The following is an 18,375-nucleotide window of genomic DNA, read 5'->3' as shown; positions in this document are numbered from 1 at the left end:
GTAACATAAGTCTATACACAAGTAGTTCACCTGTAATAGCGTAGCCCATACAAATGCAAAAACACATTTTTATATTTGAAATCTGACCTTCCGTTTAGTCCCATTTAAATTTGATCTATTTCTCACAATTTGAGGATAGATAAGTTTCTTATTAAATATAAATATGTCGTACATGTTATTTCAAGCCAAATAGCATATAATATATATAACATACTACCTGCGCCCCGCGGTTTCACCCGCGTAAGTCCGTATCCTGTAGGAATATTTGGATAAAAAGTTATTCCTATATGTTATTCCAGTTGTTCAGCTATCTACGTACTAAATTTCATTGCAATCGTTTCGTTAGTTTTTGCGTGAAAGAGCAACAAACACACACACATCCTTACAAACTTTCGTATTTATAATATTAGTAGGATAGGATACCTAATATATATGCATACAAAACTTTATGGACAAACAAAATACATAGTAAAGCACCCTCAACAGTCGTATATCCTTTTGATCTGCAAAGCGGTCGCACGATGCTATCCTCGCCGCGGCAGCAAATTGATCCGTGATGCACCTCACGCTCTCGTGATCAAGGTTCGATTCCTGTACAAATTGCGCACACGTTTCTTGTGTTCCCATCAGATCCTTTTATAGGCATATAGGTGCTACGTTCTATCCACGGTTTTGTTCATTGTTTTGTTGGGAAATACATTATTGATTTGATTTTTTTATCAAATTCCGGCATACACATTTTATTTAATAAATTTAGCTGAATCTTTATTATAATGATCACTCCGTTTAAACTAAACAATAACTCGCGTAACCATCATGCGTGACAAAAAATCCGTTAAAAATAATTACAAAATAATACATGTCCAGCTCACAGCCATTAGAAAGGGTTATTCGAAATTATTGCGTTTCGCTAAATGATGTAACTTAAATGATACCATATTATGGTCTAAGTATAGGCTAAGTTCATGTATGCATAGGTCAGGCCAGTCACGATATAGCTTTGTAATGGACAGAGCATTGCGACTTTTTTTGTTGACGTGACACGTGCGATTATGTAAGGGGTATTGTTTTCAAACGATTTCTTTAAATGTTCAAATGTTATTATAATTTATGAAAGGATAGATCATTTGTTTCTTCGCTAAACCGTATTATTTTACTAAGTATTCCGTGTATACCATTTCGTCTGAATAAATACGTAGTAAAAACATAACATTGAAAATAAATCTTTTTAAATCTATCTTACAAATTCAGAGAACGGTTCAATAATATAATTATTTAAAAATTATTTAGACGCTAATTGATATCCATAAAACATGTCAATTATAAAAACAAAATCAACAAACGAATTAAGATTTCTTTCGCACTACAATTAAAATAATAAAAAAAATAAACAATAGAAAGTATATCTCATAATCTCCACAAGCCACGGCGTCGCAATAATCGTGATACAAACATACACAAACGGTCACATCGCTTATATCAAATCCATAATTCGTGTAGGAAAGAAAAGTGAAAATACACACCTAGTACTTTCGCCGTAACACTTTTGGACATTTGAATAGAAAGCCCATCCTAAATTGCACACGATGTTACTAGCATCCAGTTTTGGTTGCGTAACACTGAATTTTCAAATTACATATGCATCTAGTCCAATGTCACTGAGTAATACACCTGTCTCTTGTTTACTCTGATTTATATTTATCGACTGTCAGTTAGCATTTAATTTGTAATGATGTGTATCGATGTATGTATTTCATCTGAATATGACATTTTTTTTTGACTATATAACCTCTGTGGATATGATAATTAATTAAATTGTTAGTTTTTAATATTCCACGTAATTTCTAAAATACCGTACTAAAATGAAAATCATTGTAGTCGAAGAAGCAACGCAATTTAAGCATTATAAGTAATGATTTATCTTATTACATAGAGATTGTGTTACAATGTTACCTTTTTCTTATTGATACGTATTTATATATTTCTTATTGACAAAAATGTAAATAATCTCAATGACTAATAGGCAAATATTAGCAGCTCAGCTCATGATTACGTGGTAATAGTCACTGGCTAATATTAGCACAAACGTGAACTTGAAATAATAAAGTGATTGGTCATTGTTGTATGTAGTTTTTTATGAGTCTTTATTTATAATTTAAATATTGATGTTTTGAGAAGTTTCATATTGTACTATGTATTTTCGAATTTGAATACAAATAACCGAACGTAGGAGACTTTCGGTTATTTGTATTCAATTATAACATAAAATGTGGGATAAATAAAGCAAGAATTTCAAGCCATAAGTTTTAAACAATGTTTCTGACTTTATCATTGGATAAATCGACTCTGTTTCTAATTGAAAGTCAATGCCAAACACAGTTTTGAAATGCCATCCTACCGAAGGGAGTTAACAAGAAACTCAATAAACAATTTTATTCGAAGCACTTTTACAAAACTAATCCCTAATAAACCAGTATTTAAAACTTGTTTTTCTTTGTTCTAGAGCTGGGCGTAGACGGCGGAATCCGCTAGCCTTATACACTGAGGACGATGCCCACGATCTGAGTGACCTCGGGATCGGTACATCCAGCACGAAGAGCAGCCTCAGTGAAGACTGTGATACTCACAGCTTAGCTGTAAGTATAGTGATTTCAAAGTTATTCTACCTAGACCGGTAGTCAAAAAAAGTATAACATGAATTTAAAATGCTACACTGTATGCACACCATTGATCTTAAGTTAAAGTAAGTTAAAGGAAATTGAGTTTGAATTAAATTTTTGTGTTTTCAGAGTGACGGTATGGACCTTGATAAGAACCATTCGGATATGGACAATATGTCTAATTATGACAGCAACCGAAAAATGGGATCCAGTGCCAACGAATACGATACATGCACAACCACGACCATAAGCTCCCCCGAGCCAGAAGAATACACTTACGAAGGTGCAATAGAAGGATACAAGTCTAGAATCATTTCGACCACTAATAGCAACATTGTTAAAACCGTTGTTAATAACAGCAAGGAAAAGTCACCAGACAAATCGAACGGTGATATACATAAAATAAGAACATCTGTGAGTAACAAAATAGAAGAGAAACTATCCTCCTTCCAACAGGAGAGAGCGAATGATTTAAAAAATAACAACCCAAAGAAAGACTTGCCTAAAGTAGACATACATAAACGAAGAGAACAGTTCGAACGCGAGAATTCGCAAGAATCACAAATCAACAAATCAAAATTACCTGAAATTGCCAACAAAAAATCGATCAAAGAAAGACTGTATAGCTTAGAAAAATTCACCGAAGAAAGTCAAGTGCAAAAGTCTATAAGCGATCTTACAAAATTACCGACAGAAGTGAAGCCATTAAAAGAGCGCTTATCTTGTTTGGAAAAAGTTAAGACAACTGAGCCTGAGAAAGTTAAAAGACTTTCTAACGGAGATCTGAGTAATACGAAATCCCTAAAGGAACGTCTTTCCAGTCTCAAATCACAAACGTCAGAAGAAGAAGTGAAAGTAACAAAAACTGGCGTCAAAGAGGTGTCTATGAGTCTTAAAGAACGTCTTTCATGTCTTGATGCAGCAAAAAACAAAGAAATACCCAGAATATCCGTTGAAGAAGAAATAAACAATACTTTGGATGCATCTAATGTAACCGAAGACAATATTAAAAATAAGGTCACGGATAGTTCACTTAAAACAAATCTGTCTGGATTAGAAAGTCAAATGCAAAGCTTTTGTCGGTCTTTAGATAGTTTAGACATAAACGATCAAGCTTCCCCGAGTTCATTTGAAAGGGTCCAGAGTTTGGAAGATTTCGATTGTGCTGAGATGCAAAATAACACTATTCCAAGTGACATTGAAACAGAAGACAGCGGTATACATACAGCTCGAGACTCTTGTGCGCCCGCAGATGACATAGCTGATCTTACTCAAGTAGCTTCTCCCATTGGAGAACCTATGGTTGAAGTTTCCGAATACGAATCCTCGAATGAAGATGGTCTAACATTGGAACCAAAAGTTGAGGAGTCCGCGGAAAATGCTACAGAATTTGAGTGTAACAAAGATTTGTTTATCGAAGAAGTTTGCGATCAAGATAATAAGACTGAAGATACTGACAGCGCTAGCAACTACACACAGGCGATGTCACATCCCGAAGAACTGAGCGTAACCGAAGATGTGACTGAGATACAAGTAGACAAGGAAGATGAAGACACGCTAAAAAGCTTAGATAATCAAGATTCCAGTGTAAGTCTCAATGAGCCAGTCTCAAATGCGTCAGATGGTGATGCGGTGGTGTTTGAGGGCAAAATGACTATACATCTAAACTTGAATGAAATATGCAACAACTTAAACTCTGGTGCTGGGACCAACTCTAGCGAGTCTAATGCAAACGACACTAACAGCAACAATTCTACTAACAAAAGCATGCCAATGGTAACTGTCTCTAATATTACAACTACTAACATTTCGCCAAAGAATTCCATTAAAACATTAAGGTCACTTATCGAACAAAATTCACATACTAACAAGGCCATTAATGTAGCTTCACTTGAGAGCAACGTAGGTAAAGCTCAAAGTCATGTCCCATGTAATAATGTACCTTTGTCTAATGATAATCGTAATATTCCCAGTAATGCAGCTAGTGACGACGCGGTAAGTACTTCACAAGATTATAATCCATTCTGGCAGAAACGAACTAAAAGATGCATCGAACCTAATAGAAGAAAAACGATTTTATTAATAAATAACAAAATAACATCTGTCAAACCGAGTCAAGTAACAAATAATAGCAGTAACGGAATAAACTAACTTGTCATTTATTCTAGTGCCTGATACACGTTCTCATATATTGCGAAAGCAAGCTAGATGATAATTTTGTATTAGGTTAAAGTTCTAGATTTTAATGCAATCTATTCCAAAAAAATCCGTCTTCCAATCCTTTTGGTGAACGATTTTTTTATACAACTGTTTTTCCTTAAGTCATATTTACTATCACTAAATGATCATATTTTCGTACTAAAACATCATGTGCTAAAACGAATAACAATCAGCACTCGACAATACATACAAAAATACATTAAATATCACAATTCATTAGCGAGTAGTAATAAAACAGGGTTAAATCAGTGCCCATTAGAAAGTCGATTGTATGATTTATTTTTTCATGTAGACCCTATACGATTAGTATTTTAGATAATTCTGTTCGTGATAATATCTGTAAATTCATTATCGAAAATATATGTTATATGTTATGTATGAGTTTTATTTATGTATTTTATATCCTCATCAATGTAATATACGTTTAAATATTGTATAGAGGTGTACCGTACATAATAGTCAAGTCCGTCCCGACGATACTTCAGAAATCAGTGCATTAGTTGATTGTATGATAAAACAACGTTATCTAAACCATTCATATCTCGAGTAAACAGGCCCCATATCTAGTGATTATGTTAGTCACGTGTAGCCGCTCTGGGAATAGGCTTGTTTCAATGTGTTAGGATTATTCATCGGCTTTGGTGATGGGCTCAGTGAGGTAAGAATATGTAGAGTTCGCTTCATAACTAACACGCATTTCCGCCGCATTTTGTGCTAAATGTCCATTTGGTGTTCAACCCATTGCGTTCGCATGTATTACTTCTGTTATTTTCTGGTTTTCTCCTTTGAATGAATTGTGCTTTATTTTATTTTGTAGTGGTTTCATTGTCTATTTCTGAATCATTTTCTTTACCACCCTTTCCAACTTCAGGTCATTGACGCTTTAGAACTGGCGTTCAAAGAGCTCGATTCGGAAGAAAGTGTGGAAATTACGATGAACGACGATGGCAAATTAGATGAGAGTAAAACGGAGTCTGCTGACAAGGATGAATTCGATTTCAATAACAAAGTGTCGGTGACGCCTCTGTATGAGAATATTGATATATTCGGACAGAACAACGTAGTGGACGCGGGAGCGTTTCCGCTAGATTTGCCGACGAATGTTTTAGAGCCGCCCAAGGAAAAACCACCACCGCCACCGGCAGAAGACAATCCCGAAGATGAGTTGCTGGGAAATGTAAGTAGAATTATATCCATATTTGATTGATTAGGAAATTTTGGTGGTTATTGAATGTAGGCAGATCTTATTTTAAATTGCTTTTTGTAGATTAAATCAATAATCGATAAGTTATGAGGAAACAGACGTAATTGTAAATATTCCTAGCGGTAGTACCGTAGTAGGTAGTAACATATTTTAGACTTTTTTTCTCTCTGACACGTGTGTTAGATTATCATTATCAAAAAGATACGTACTATTATGTTGATAACATTAGAACACCATTCATAGATATTGGTCTTAAATATATGAATCTATCATCTTAATTTCCAGGGTAATTTCAAGCACACAAACTCAGCGCGCCGCATCAAGAAAGAGATACGCAACAAGCGCACCAGTTTCCTCGGCATCGAAGGGCAGGACGACAGCTATCTAGACGTCGACTTGACACTAGCTCCTCGACCTGACATCACTTCCTTCTTGCAAGAGGAAACGAAGATCGAAAAGCTGTTATACAAGAAAACCTTGTCCCATGATATGGATGCGAAGTTGAGAGATAGCAGGGACTCTGGGGTCGATATCGATAGAGGACCATCTGCTGAAGCGTGGTACAAGGGATCTTCCCCGGAGACCTCTGCTCCACACAGCCGACAGAACAGTGAGGTGAGTTATGTACCTTATTTATATAGATATAGGATTGAATTTGCATCGCAGCAGGTGCGTGAGTAAGCAATAAAAATGGCTTACCTATAAATATGACTCATTGATGAAAAGGTATTTTTAAATAATTCGGAAGGCCGATACGTTAACAATTGTGATAATAAAAAAACAAATTTGGTTCGATAAATAAAACTTTTCAATTATTAGGTAGTTTTAAACAGAGTCATTTAATTCTACAGTACACACTATTAAATAACGTTTAGTTTTAGTTATTACATATTATGTGATATATTAATACACACAATGTTTTATTCATATTGATATCTGAAACTAATGGCTAAAAACATTTTCAGCCATACATCCAAATAACGGTAACATCAGACGAAGAAGAAACATCGAGAAATAAAGATCAAACATTCGCTAAAGACCTAACGAACAAACTCACTGATTTGCCAAATGCCCAAGACCCCAAAATAGATCATTTGGACAAAAAATTACAGCAGCAACAGGTAAGCGACGAGTAGGAGATATTAAATTATATTATCTTAATCATACCAAATATGTAGATTTGTGGTCCGATAAATTAGTTGTATGCCACTGGTCTTTGCTAGTTTTATAATGCCTTTATCTTTTCCTATCTTCGTTATTTCATTTCGTGAAGTAGTCTGAAGATTATTTTCTAATGAATCTTGCATTTGTTGATCGTTGATAGATTTAATGGGATGTTAAAGATTGATTATAGTTATATTATTTGTTTGAATATTATTTAGAGGTATAAAACGTTCTGTTGTATCCACATTGTAACGTTAAGTTAGAACTGTGTAAAATTATATTTTGTTAACGGTTATATCAGGTTTTGTAATTTGATTATCTAATTCGATGGTTACGGGATTACCGCTTTGCAAACGAACCGTGATTTTTTTGTAAAAGGCGACCGATTACTCACGCCTGTCGAAGGTTTTTTTTACTGAAATACTTAAGTATTTGAATAATCAGTCACTTTTTATATAACGGATAATCTATAAGTTACGTCAGAAAGATTCAAATTTTTTCTTTTGCCTTTTTTATACCATATAGTTTTCCATTACATATAAAAGTAGACAATTGAGCGTTACAGTTCCGACATGTGACGTTACAGAGCCCTTAATATCCCTCGTCACATAATACGAGGTACATTCCTCCCTCTTCGTCCCCCTCTGACATGTGACGTAATTTATGAATGATCATTTCTTGGTTATGGTTTATATAAACACTCTAATTAATTGTATAATATGTTAAATAACGCTGCTATAACTAGCACTGCTTATAATGCTTGTATAATAATTTATAATAGTAATAGAATATTTTCTAAAAAATATATAAAATACAAAAATATGATGATAAGTATTTAGTTCGGTTTAAGTTTATTGTATCACACCGTATCTTGCCTAATAAATAATATTTATTTAAATGTATATTCTGCCTTTTATTTGCACTCAGTAGTTGCACCCATTTGTTCAGAATGCACTTGCACGTATAATATAAGGTTATGCAATCTTAAAGTACATTTAATTTTAAAACAATCGAATCCATTAATGTTTATCTGATTTCTGCTAATTTTTTTACAATTTCTCATATTCATTGTTGAAATCATATTATAATATTGATGTAGTGGTTTCCACCCGCCATTTTATGTGTGTAAATAACATTAAACAAGATGGCCGCTATGGTGTACATTTACAGACTGCTCGCATTAACGACGATTGGCCAGACGGGCATTTTGACGATGCTCACACAAAGGTGATTGATGTTTTTCACTAAAAAATCTTTTATTAATTTCATAGTGTACATAATTTTCGGTTTACACACCAAATCTCCCGTTTCATATTTGTAAATATTGGATTTTAGAAGTGGTTGACTTATATAACTCATGCTATTTCATCACTCCACTGGCAGTGTAAACTGAAAACTATGAAACAATCGTTTCTAAATTAAATTAAACCGAGCTTTGCACTAACCTATTCGTTGTACTAACCCACATACGACAAACGCAATCAACTAATCCCAAAATTAAAAATAGGAAGTACTGCGTTTCGAAAGAGAACTCCTCCAGCTCGAGCAAGAAGAACTAAGGAGGCAAAAGGAGAATTTATTGAGAGACCAGCATCGGATCATCCAGAAGTCCATTCAAGACATTTCAATAGCCAGTACACCAGAAAAGGTCCAAAGATCGAAGGGGATCCAGAATTACAGGCATTCTATGCCTAATTTGCTGTTAGCAGAGCATAGTCCATTACATAAGCCTCCACCACCTTTGCTAGAAAAGCCAATCATAGATGAAAGCCTTAAGCGTAAGCCGTTTGTGTCTGAAGAACACATTCAGAGTCATTTTGGGGTTGAGGAAAGTAGGAAAGTATTGTACGACGATAAAAAGTATGAGAGGCGTCCTGTACCGACCGTCGTGAGACCGGCTCAACCTGTGCTGCCTCCGAAACCAAAAAGCCGGGAGTCCATAGAGAGGGAAATTACTATGAGGTAATTGTTCTTTTAGTAAACATAAAATATCTTACTTGTTATTTATACTACTCTGCTGAATGATAAAAATATATTCAGCTTGGGTTATGACGCTAGCATAAATACTCGTAGTACTAAAAGTCCATAAATAATAAAAGATGAACGAAATAAAATAATTTTGCATGTTAATTTTTATCTCTTACGAACAACTTCTTTCCTCGTATATAATAGGATAAGATCGATAAGCCGGTCTTGAATATGAAGGTAAGCTACCTTCGAAAGAAATATAAGTTTGAGATCAGAGTTCTCAGAACAGAACAATGCTATTTTTACTCTTACTACAATGGATTCCTGAACTAGCCAATGACATAATATATTTTTATATAATATTATATATTTTATCAAGGTTAGCCGTACTAATTTTCGAAACTACTGAACTATATCCAGTATGGTGTAGAATAAAAACTATGAAATCTTTAAAAAAACAATTAAATATAAATTTTAGTTATTTTTTCGTAAATTTCAGGAGCAGCAGAACACCATCCGCAGTGGAGTATGCTAACATCGACCGGAATGGAGTGCAGTTGAGACAAAAGCCTAGTAATAATGCCAATGGACAATACCATCCGATGACCAGACATACATTACAGGTAGACTATATATTTATGAAAATATAACTGAAACAACTTATATAAAGTTTAATTCTTATTCATATATAGCTGAAGTGTGTATATACATATTTTGTCTATCTGTTAACACACAGTTATGTGGCAATAACATCTGTATTGACTTAAAGCTACTGCAATGTGGGAGGCTTTCTTTCTATGTATCATCTTATCTTCCCGTTGACCGTATTGGATGAAATATAATAGGACCTATCACTAAAAGATATAGAAGGTCTTAGACGTCATATTCCTCATCATCAGATCCCAAAGTTATCCTTTAATAAAAAATTTTCAGGCATTGAGCGCAGCACCAACTCCGAAATTGATCTCAAACAGCGAGTGGCTGCAGACCCGCAACGCTCCGAGACAGAAACCGGCCAACTACAACTATAACCAACACTGGCTTGTACAGGTTGGTGTATAGCTCTAGAACTCTCAGATCCTTTTCCTTGCCCTTCCCAGTTCTTTCTTAATCTCTATTCAATTTAAAATCGCCAATCCATTTGTAGAGGCGTAAGTTCTGCAATCGACCTTACGCCTCCAAATATTAATGGCCGGTGGTAGAGTGTAGAGGTTTCTTTTTATAGTATAAATAAATGTATTTTCTAACTTTCTTTCTAAATATTTGCGACGACATTTCCAGGAAGCAGAACACCGTAGGATCGAGGAACAAAAGAACAAAATGCGCGCGCGACACTCGTACCACGAGCCGGCTTTGCCCGCCTCGCCGCTGCATACACCTTTCAATAATAGGTATTATTTTTATCTCAATAATTTCGATTGATTTTGGAAATAGATTATTTTTAAATGATTGCAAAACTATTTCGTTTCTTTAAAAAATTCCAAAATTATACAGGTTCTTTTACCTACTTTGAAATAAAAAACTACAAACGTACTGAATAACGATTGTAGTACAAACTGCTGCGGGCAACGCCTAGTATAATATATAAAAATTAGCTTTTACTGGTTTAAATAAAGGAAGGGTATGGAAAAGGATGCGGGCCACCGTGTGCAAAACAGCTAGGTTTGTAAATAAATAACGCTTAATATTCCAGCCCTCACCCCGTCCAAGAGCGACGCGTTCGTCCCGAAGCGAGAGGGAGCGAGAGGAGCGACACGCGGGAGGAGAAGCTGCTCAGCGTGAGCGGCCGGAGGAAGTGCTCGCATTGCGGGGAGGAACTAGGTTCGATTTATATATTTAGGAAAAAGGAGACGAAACGCTGACTATGCAAAAAATGATAACGCTGAATGGCGTGACTTGGGTTGCAAAGAAGTGATTTGTTGATGGTCTGAGTACCCTTAATTAATTACGAGTGCATATCCGTAATAGATTTTATAAGTGTGGGAACATAGATTATTGTATTGATTTTATTTTAAAGGGTGTTATATATTATGGGAAGGCGACGGAATCTAGCTATAGAAATATTTAGACATTTCTTTATTCAATTAAACTTCTTGTAGCACTTTTGAATCATAATAATACAGTTTTACCATTTATCACCGGTTCGGAAAGTAGTTTCTACAGAGAAGAACCGGAAAAAAACTCTGTACTTTTTGAAAAATAATGTCGATGTAGGCTGTCTCAACTTATATTTTTTTAATATAGTTTTAAAATTTAGTACTACTCTCTTACTTAGTAGTTACTCTTTAATACTAAAAGGATATACTTTCTCCCACGAATGAATTTTAAAGACAATTAATGTAATGAACACCAATGTGAATTGAAAGGAACTATTCAATATTCTCTGTGTATAACAACGGGCTATACCATATTCAGGTGGTATGAAGACATGAAGCTCTGAGCTTTACCTTTGATGCCATAGAAGTTTAGTTTACTTAATAAAGTGGAGTGGTGGTTCTACATAGTTAAATGCCTTGAAAGGATCGCAGAAGTTTCCCAAAGCATTATTTGACATTTTCCACGTTATAAATACTTGTGACAAAAGAACTATTTCAACATCAGTCGAGCAACCCTTTGTGAAAATATGAGGTTAAAACATGTATCTGTATTTTCATCTGATGAAATAGTCCCATGTTGTATCGGCAGGTCGCGGCGCCGCCATGATAATCGAGTCGCTGTCCCTGTGCTACCACGTGTGGTGCTTCACGTGCGCGGTGTGCGGCGGCGCGCTGGGCGACGGCCGCGCCGGCGCCGACGTGCGCGTGCGCGACCGCCGCCTGCACTGCCGCCACTGCTACTGCACCGCCGACGGCGACCAGTGCTCCAGGGTGTAGCCCCCTACCCGGGATACACTGCACTCTGCCCTGTCTAATGTGCTCCACGATTTTGAACTCTAGCATGAAGATATGGGGTGCAGATTCGTGGTATTAGCGCACAGGCTCGTACAGTGCGCTTTTTGTTGCAGGAGTTAGACACGAGTGATTATTATGAACAGGCCGAGGATAAGATTAAACCAATTTTGAACTCTAGCTCCACGGGGCAATGTGCACTTTGACATGACATGGACTTAAAAATAGGATCATACGTGTTCTACCCATCTAAATAGAGTAACCCTTTGAAGTTTGAAACACAATTTTACATGATACACGGTTAGAGCTCTAAAGCCAAGGGTTAGAGTGCATTTTGAACTGGAATAGTGAAAAGCAGTGATAAATGTCCGATTGTGATTTGGACTATCTAGTGACGGACAAAGTGTTGTGTAATCTTATACCGACATGTGCTGGTCACGATCTTGAAAAATTCTTAAATTTTATAATTATATCAATCTTAACATGTATTAAGACAAATTTCGTAAACGATTAATTGTTCATTTATTGTCTTAGTCAATTAAGTAAGAACTTATCTCAATTTTGTTATTTGATTTGCTGATCCCGTTAACTGCAGAACCAAACAATAATCACGATTAAAATAATTGTATCAATTAAATTTGTTATCATAGTATTACATATTATTTTTCTAATATAAATACCATAGAAACAACATATTTCTCTTTCATACCTTTAGCCACATTTATTTCTTTTTGACGCCATTACGAATTCTTGTGATATCCATATAAAGAAAGGGTTTCAGTACCTAAATAAACATGACTTCTTAATAATTATTATGTATTTAGATTGTATTCGTATACCACAGCACCCGCTCTGTACGCAAGTAACGCCGCGTGACAAAGCTATCCCAATCACAAAACGTCTTTGAGCTCAGCCAGTCTGAGTTCATATTTGCACGCTTTTGTTTATCCTTCGTTTTTTGCTTTCAGCGCCATCTATCGGTGAAACTTATCTGACTAAGAAATAAGTTTCATCGATACAACATTTTATGATTTTTTCCCTTTTATTTATAAAACTGTTTTTAAGCTAACGTTTTTGTGTAATCACGTATATTTGAGTGATCAATACTAACAGTTATAATATATCAAAATACTTCGTTAGATTAATTTCGTATCTTTAATTATGATGGCTGAACTATATATCTTGTTTCTAGGCCATCTGTATGCCCATTACTAATTAATAAAATAATATATTCACATCCATCTATATGTATTTTGTGCCATGCCATAATATGTCTTCATTTAACCCTGATAACAATAAGAACATATATTTTTGTAATTCGTTTTAGATAATATATTTTTTAACTCGGGGGAGTTTGTATAATGTTGTAAATAGAGTTATTTATGTCACAGCGTGTTAATGTCTAGCTTTAATAGGTAGTATTTTAGTTTAAAATAAAGGAACATTTATCCAAAAATGTGTATTGTTTGTTTTTATGTAATATATTAATTAATATTAGGTTATTTTGTATTTTTGCATCACTCTAACATCATGATACGGTTTTCGACTTAATGTGACTTTCATTTCAGTGGTATTTCACTTCTCTTGTAATTATTATTATGTACATTGTCTAAGCGAGTAAGAAACCTGTATATCAATAAATGTTTCAAATTAATACGCGCTCTTTTATTTAATACCTACCCAAACATTCCGAAATATTATAGATTTATTGAACGCACATATAATGTATTAAGAACCCAGAGAACATACTACTAGATCAATTTGGTTGTTATTGAAAATGTATTTATTTTTGTTACTCAATCTAATAAGAATCATGCTTATTCAAATACTTAAGGTGTTTTGATTATATGCTATAAATTAATATAAACTTTCCAGAATATTTGTTACTTGATCCCAAAACAACTGATTAGAATTGGATGTATATAATATTGCTATTGGATGCAACTCACACTGAACAATTTGGTTTGATATATTTCACAATTTGTATGATTGATTAGTTAGATAACTTGTTGTTTAAATCTTTATGAGTAAATCACAATTTTATGGTAAATGTCTGCCGTGAGTGTATATTATAACTGAAGGGCTTTTTGTGCTTGTCTGAACGCACTAATCTCAGGAACTGTTGGACCTTAAAATTTTATTTGAACGTTGAATTTGTACGTAATTCCCGAGCGGTATAGCCTATTCTGCCTAAGGTACGATTATGTGATATAATTATCACAGGCGAATGCGGGTCTGGCCCCTAGTTAAACATATTTATGATGGTATATCTCTCATCTACATAACTAAGTAATAAACCTGTGTTCAGATCAATAAATTCATATATTTATTTAATAGTAGCTATTTCTTGATTTTAAAGTTCTAATAACAATAAACAAATTTATCACCCTATGTCAATCTCATACACTAACATAGAAAAAGATGCAAATAAATCTATACTCATGACGGTAAAAATAACTTTGCTATTTAGAAACACGTGGCCAATGTCCAACGTCCATTAGCTTCTATAATCCGCGATAAACAAGGAAAGGGAAGTAAGCAATTGCAATGATCAGACTCCTTAATCGTTGGAAGGATATCTCTAAGGCGATTAATTATGGCAGAATCTTCTAGAATAGATTCACACTTTTATGATTCATATTTTTTTATTATTATTTCATATGCAGTATAAGCAGATATAGATTCTTAGATTTTCAAAATTAAACAATTAATACACTAGCTCTACTTTTCATACTAAAGTGAATGTTAACTATTTTGTTACTCTGAAACGGAGTAGCAATGGAGTAGTAGTATAGTAGTTGGCTAAGAAGTATCAATATTTATAATCTTTACTTATATTATAAAGCTGAAGAGTTTGTTTGTTCGAACGCACTAATCTCAGGAACTACTGGTCCGATTTGAAAAATCCTTTCAGTGTTAGATAGCCTATTGAGGAAGGCTATAGGCTATATATGTACCACGGGCGAAGCTGGGGCGGACCGTCAGTAATTTGTATAATGTATAAATGTAATACTACATGTATAGTATTATGTTATCTGTGGAAATACTTACCTATCGATAATCAATTTTAACTCGCGTGGAAGGTGAATGATAAGTAGCCTCTATTCTATTCCAGAAAATACCTAATCATTTGACTTTGTACCACTTTATCCAGATTTATTCAGTTGAGACTTGTAGGATATTATAAAACCCATGCATAATGAGCTGCTGATGTTACCTAGGTACTCACTGTTTGTTCTGGGTACCCTACCCAGTGTGGGTTGACACGGAACATAAAAATAAAACATTAACAGCGCTAATTGGTTGAAATGACCACGTCCTTGGTACAGTGGTTAACGTGTAAGGGTAGAACAGAGGCTTCCTGGATTCGAATCCCGGTGGGGACGCATAAAAACGATGTCGCGGTCTGGCAGGATACAGATGGTTGATCACCTACTTGTCCATAAAGAAAATTGGACAGTGAAACAGAGGAAAGTCATCTGACCCATACATAACAGACACGGGATATCACTTATTTGGTTGAGATATAGTTCTCTTATGACAAAAAATTATGGAATAGTTATATAACATGCATAAAGGTTAGATACGTAAAATTATAGGCGTTGTATTGCTTTTGTACAAATTTAAAAGCTAATTTTAGTATTAGATTCATTTTTTTTTCCTTATATTTCCTCTCAATCGTTCATAACACCTTTTATGATTATATTTGTACAGTAGCAACAAAAATAAATATTGAAATCGATCAGAGCAGTGTGACGCCGTGACTAAATCAAATTGCGAGAATCAGTCCTCAAAAATGCTATAAGTACTACTTCTCGTTTACTTCCAAAACTCTTCGAAACGACTATAGCGATATTAATGATTTTTTTATGTAAGCGCTTCCGTAGGTCTTAGGGTCGTAGCTATGCGAAATACAAAATAATCGAATATTGTTGCTAAAAGTTGTTTCTAACCTTTTCCTAACCTTTAAAGCATTTCCTAACCTTTCATAATATGTCCTGGATCCGATTGGTGTTATATAATAAAATCAGCATGGCAATAGGTTTGCATCAACTTATTAGAGCAAGCAAAATCCACCGTACAAAAAATACAATAAAATGACGTTTATTAGATGCAATATCTCACAAATAACAGGAAACCAGCGCATTGGACACGGGCTAACAATGTTATTGGAAGTTGTACCATTCACATGAATTCAATGTTATATTGTGACTGATGCGTAACGCCCGATGGGCAAGGCAGTGGGAACCGAAATATCCATGTCATCATATATTATGCAATCATTTAAAAAGTACGAAATATTATTTCTTAATACACTATATTTTTACCTTTAAAATAATTTACATGTCTTATGTTCTATGGGCTAAGCTGTGTAATAAAAAAATAAACTTTTAAATCAAAATCCGTACAGTTGATATTGCTTTTCATGTGAAAGCCGATCAACTGACTAAATACACATAGTACTTAGTGTACCACCTGGTAAAAAAATACCACCTGGTGTTTTTAGAACCAAAGTTAACTGGCCTCATTATTGTTTGGTATAAAAAATTAAATGTGAAATTGACACGCTTTAAAAAGACCAGCTACAGAGATTCTTTCGAGAACGACCCAGAAGCACTTCTAACATAAGCTAACTTAAATAAAAGAATAATTAAATTATTAATAAAAACTGAGCCACGTTGCACCGGAGAAACGCACACCACCATACCCTCACTGAAGATCGGCATGAAATAGTAACATGCTTCTGTGTTTCTTACAGTGAGTGGGGGAGCCGGAGACCCGTATCCTTTTCCTCACCTTCCCAGACCATTCCTTCATTCCAGTCGTCAAGCCATTTCTGATCCCTTAAAAACGGGCAGTGCAGAGGCAAGAGGAGAGTGCCTTTGCGAATGTTCACGGGCGGTGGTGATCGCTTACGATCAGGCGGAATCACCACATCAATTGCACGGTATAACATTAAAAAAAGGCAAAATGTGGTGATTTAAATTAAATAAAAAAAAGAAAAATGGAAAGAGGTTATCCAAACTGATTTCATATTCAACATACCTTTAAATAAACAACTAACAATTTCAACAATAAGACAGGAAGGGTGAATAAGACACGACGATATCTCTCTGTAAACACTAAACATAAGCAAAAAGTATGAGCATATGTCGAGACCATTGTTGATCCATTTGATTCCTTATAAGGGTCTTTATACACACGTGTGTATGTGTTTATTCTTCCCGATAGGTACCGCATGTGTAGATCTGTTTTGACATTGTAAGAAATAAAGTAAAAACTTTTATTTTTATAAATATACATCAGATAATCTACAAGCATTCCTCATCAAAACCAATAACATATACTTTTTTTGCGATCTGTTATCTATCAATCAATTAAATGCAGGCTATTCTAGTATCTACAGACAGATATAATAAAAGCGCAAAAGTAAAGTTTTGTAGTTTATAGAGTAATATAAGCTATACAGATATGAGCTTTTAAAATTTGCAATAGAGATAAAAAGTCATAGAAAAATATGTATGTGTGAACGCGGCTTAACAATGAAGGTGCGCGCGATTCATCCGATCGACAATTACCAGACAATGAGCGTGCAGCAGCCAGTCCCGCGCAGACCGCCCGCATGCCCACAACGCGCAATCTCCTCCCGAAGCGGTGGTTTCGCTCTCGCCGCTCCCCAAACCCAGAAGAGCCAGATGTCGCCCACAGATCGCTCCCCCGCGACATGGACCGGCGTCCGCGAGCCGCCAGAGTTCTCGCCTCACCCCCTCGCGCCCAAAACTCACCACTCGATGAAGAATCCCTCGAAAGAGCCTACCCGTCCATGGGACACCTGGAATATGTCCTCGCTGGATCGTCCCCGCCCGCAGAGAGTGCCCCAAATATGTACGACAGCTTCGAAGAGCCGCCTTTGGATCTAACTGCGCATATCTGCGGGGACTCGATACGTCAGAGCGCTTATGAACAGATGCGCGCCGTCGGCGGACGGCTCAGATTGCTCGATGAACTAGAATCAGGAACGATTACAACTGAACCCGCTCTCAATTTATTCACATCAGCGTCAGAAGCGGAGAGAAATGTCTGTCTATTTTGGGCGTCGTTTCTCAAATTGGACCAATTATTACCGCAATTGGTTGAAGCGGGAGCGGACCCGTTGCATTTCGATGCACTGGGCCTGTCTCCCCTACACGCTGCGGCGTTTAGCGGATCAACCGATTGCGCAAATTATCTCCTATCATGTGGAGTGGATCCTAATTATATGCCGAGATGC

General features: G+C 35.5%; 1 protein-coding gene across 6 annotated transcripts in view; it reads left to right on the top strand.

Annotated features, from left to right (window-relative positions):
• Window positions 1–13,758, top strand: part of LOC119828892 (LIM domain only protein 7) — a 108,960-nt gene extending 95,202 nt beyond the window's left edge. For 3 of the 6 annotated variants that reach the window (XM_038351190.1, XM_038351188.1, XM_038351194.1), the window contains 12 exons: window positions 2,504–2,636; window positions 2,790–4,436; window positions 5,752–6,057; window positions 6,370–6,699; window positions 7,050–7,205; window positions 8,419–8,475; window positions 8,756–9,210; window positions 9,716–9,839; window positions 10,150–10,266; window positions 10,498–10,607; window positions 10,910–11,037; window positions 11,902–13,758. In XM_038351190.1, coding sequence (XP_038207118.1) covers window positions 2,504–2,636; window positions 2,790–4,436; window positions 5,752–6,057; window positions 6,370–6,699; window positions 7,050–7,205; window positions 8,419–8,475; window positions 8,756–9,210; window positions 9,716–9,839; window positions 10,150–10,266; window positions 10,498–10,607; window positions 10,910–11,037; window positions 11,902–12,089 — 3,751 coding nt within the window. In that variant the 3' untranslated portion in view covers window positions 12,090–13,758. The remainder of the gene's footprint in view (window positions 1–2,503; window positions 2,637–2,789; window positions 4,437–5,751; window positions 6,058–6,369; window positions 6,700–7,049; window positions 7,206–8,418; window positions 8,476–8,755; window positions 9,211–9,715; window positions 9,840–10,149; window positions 10,267–10,497; window positions 10,608–10,909; window positions 11,038–11,901) is intronic. The other 3 variants (XM_038351189.1, XM_038351193.1, XM_038351192.1) reach the window with 3 other exon arrangements.
• The last annotated feature ends 4,617 nt before the right edge of the window (window positions 13,759–18,375 follow it).

Source organism: Zerene cesonia, chromosome 9 (assembly GCF_012273895.1).
Source record: "Zerene cesonia ecotype Mississippi chromosome 9, Zerene_cesonia_1.1, whole genome shotgun sequence".
In the NCBI taxonomy this organism is placed as follows: Eukaryota; Metazoa; Arthropoda; class Insecta; order Lepidoptera; family Pieridae; genus Zerene; species Zerene cesonia.
The sequence above is the reverse complement of the archived record's forward strand: the minus strand, read 5'-3'. Positions and strand labels throughout refer to the sequence as shown.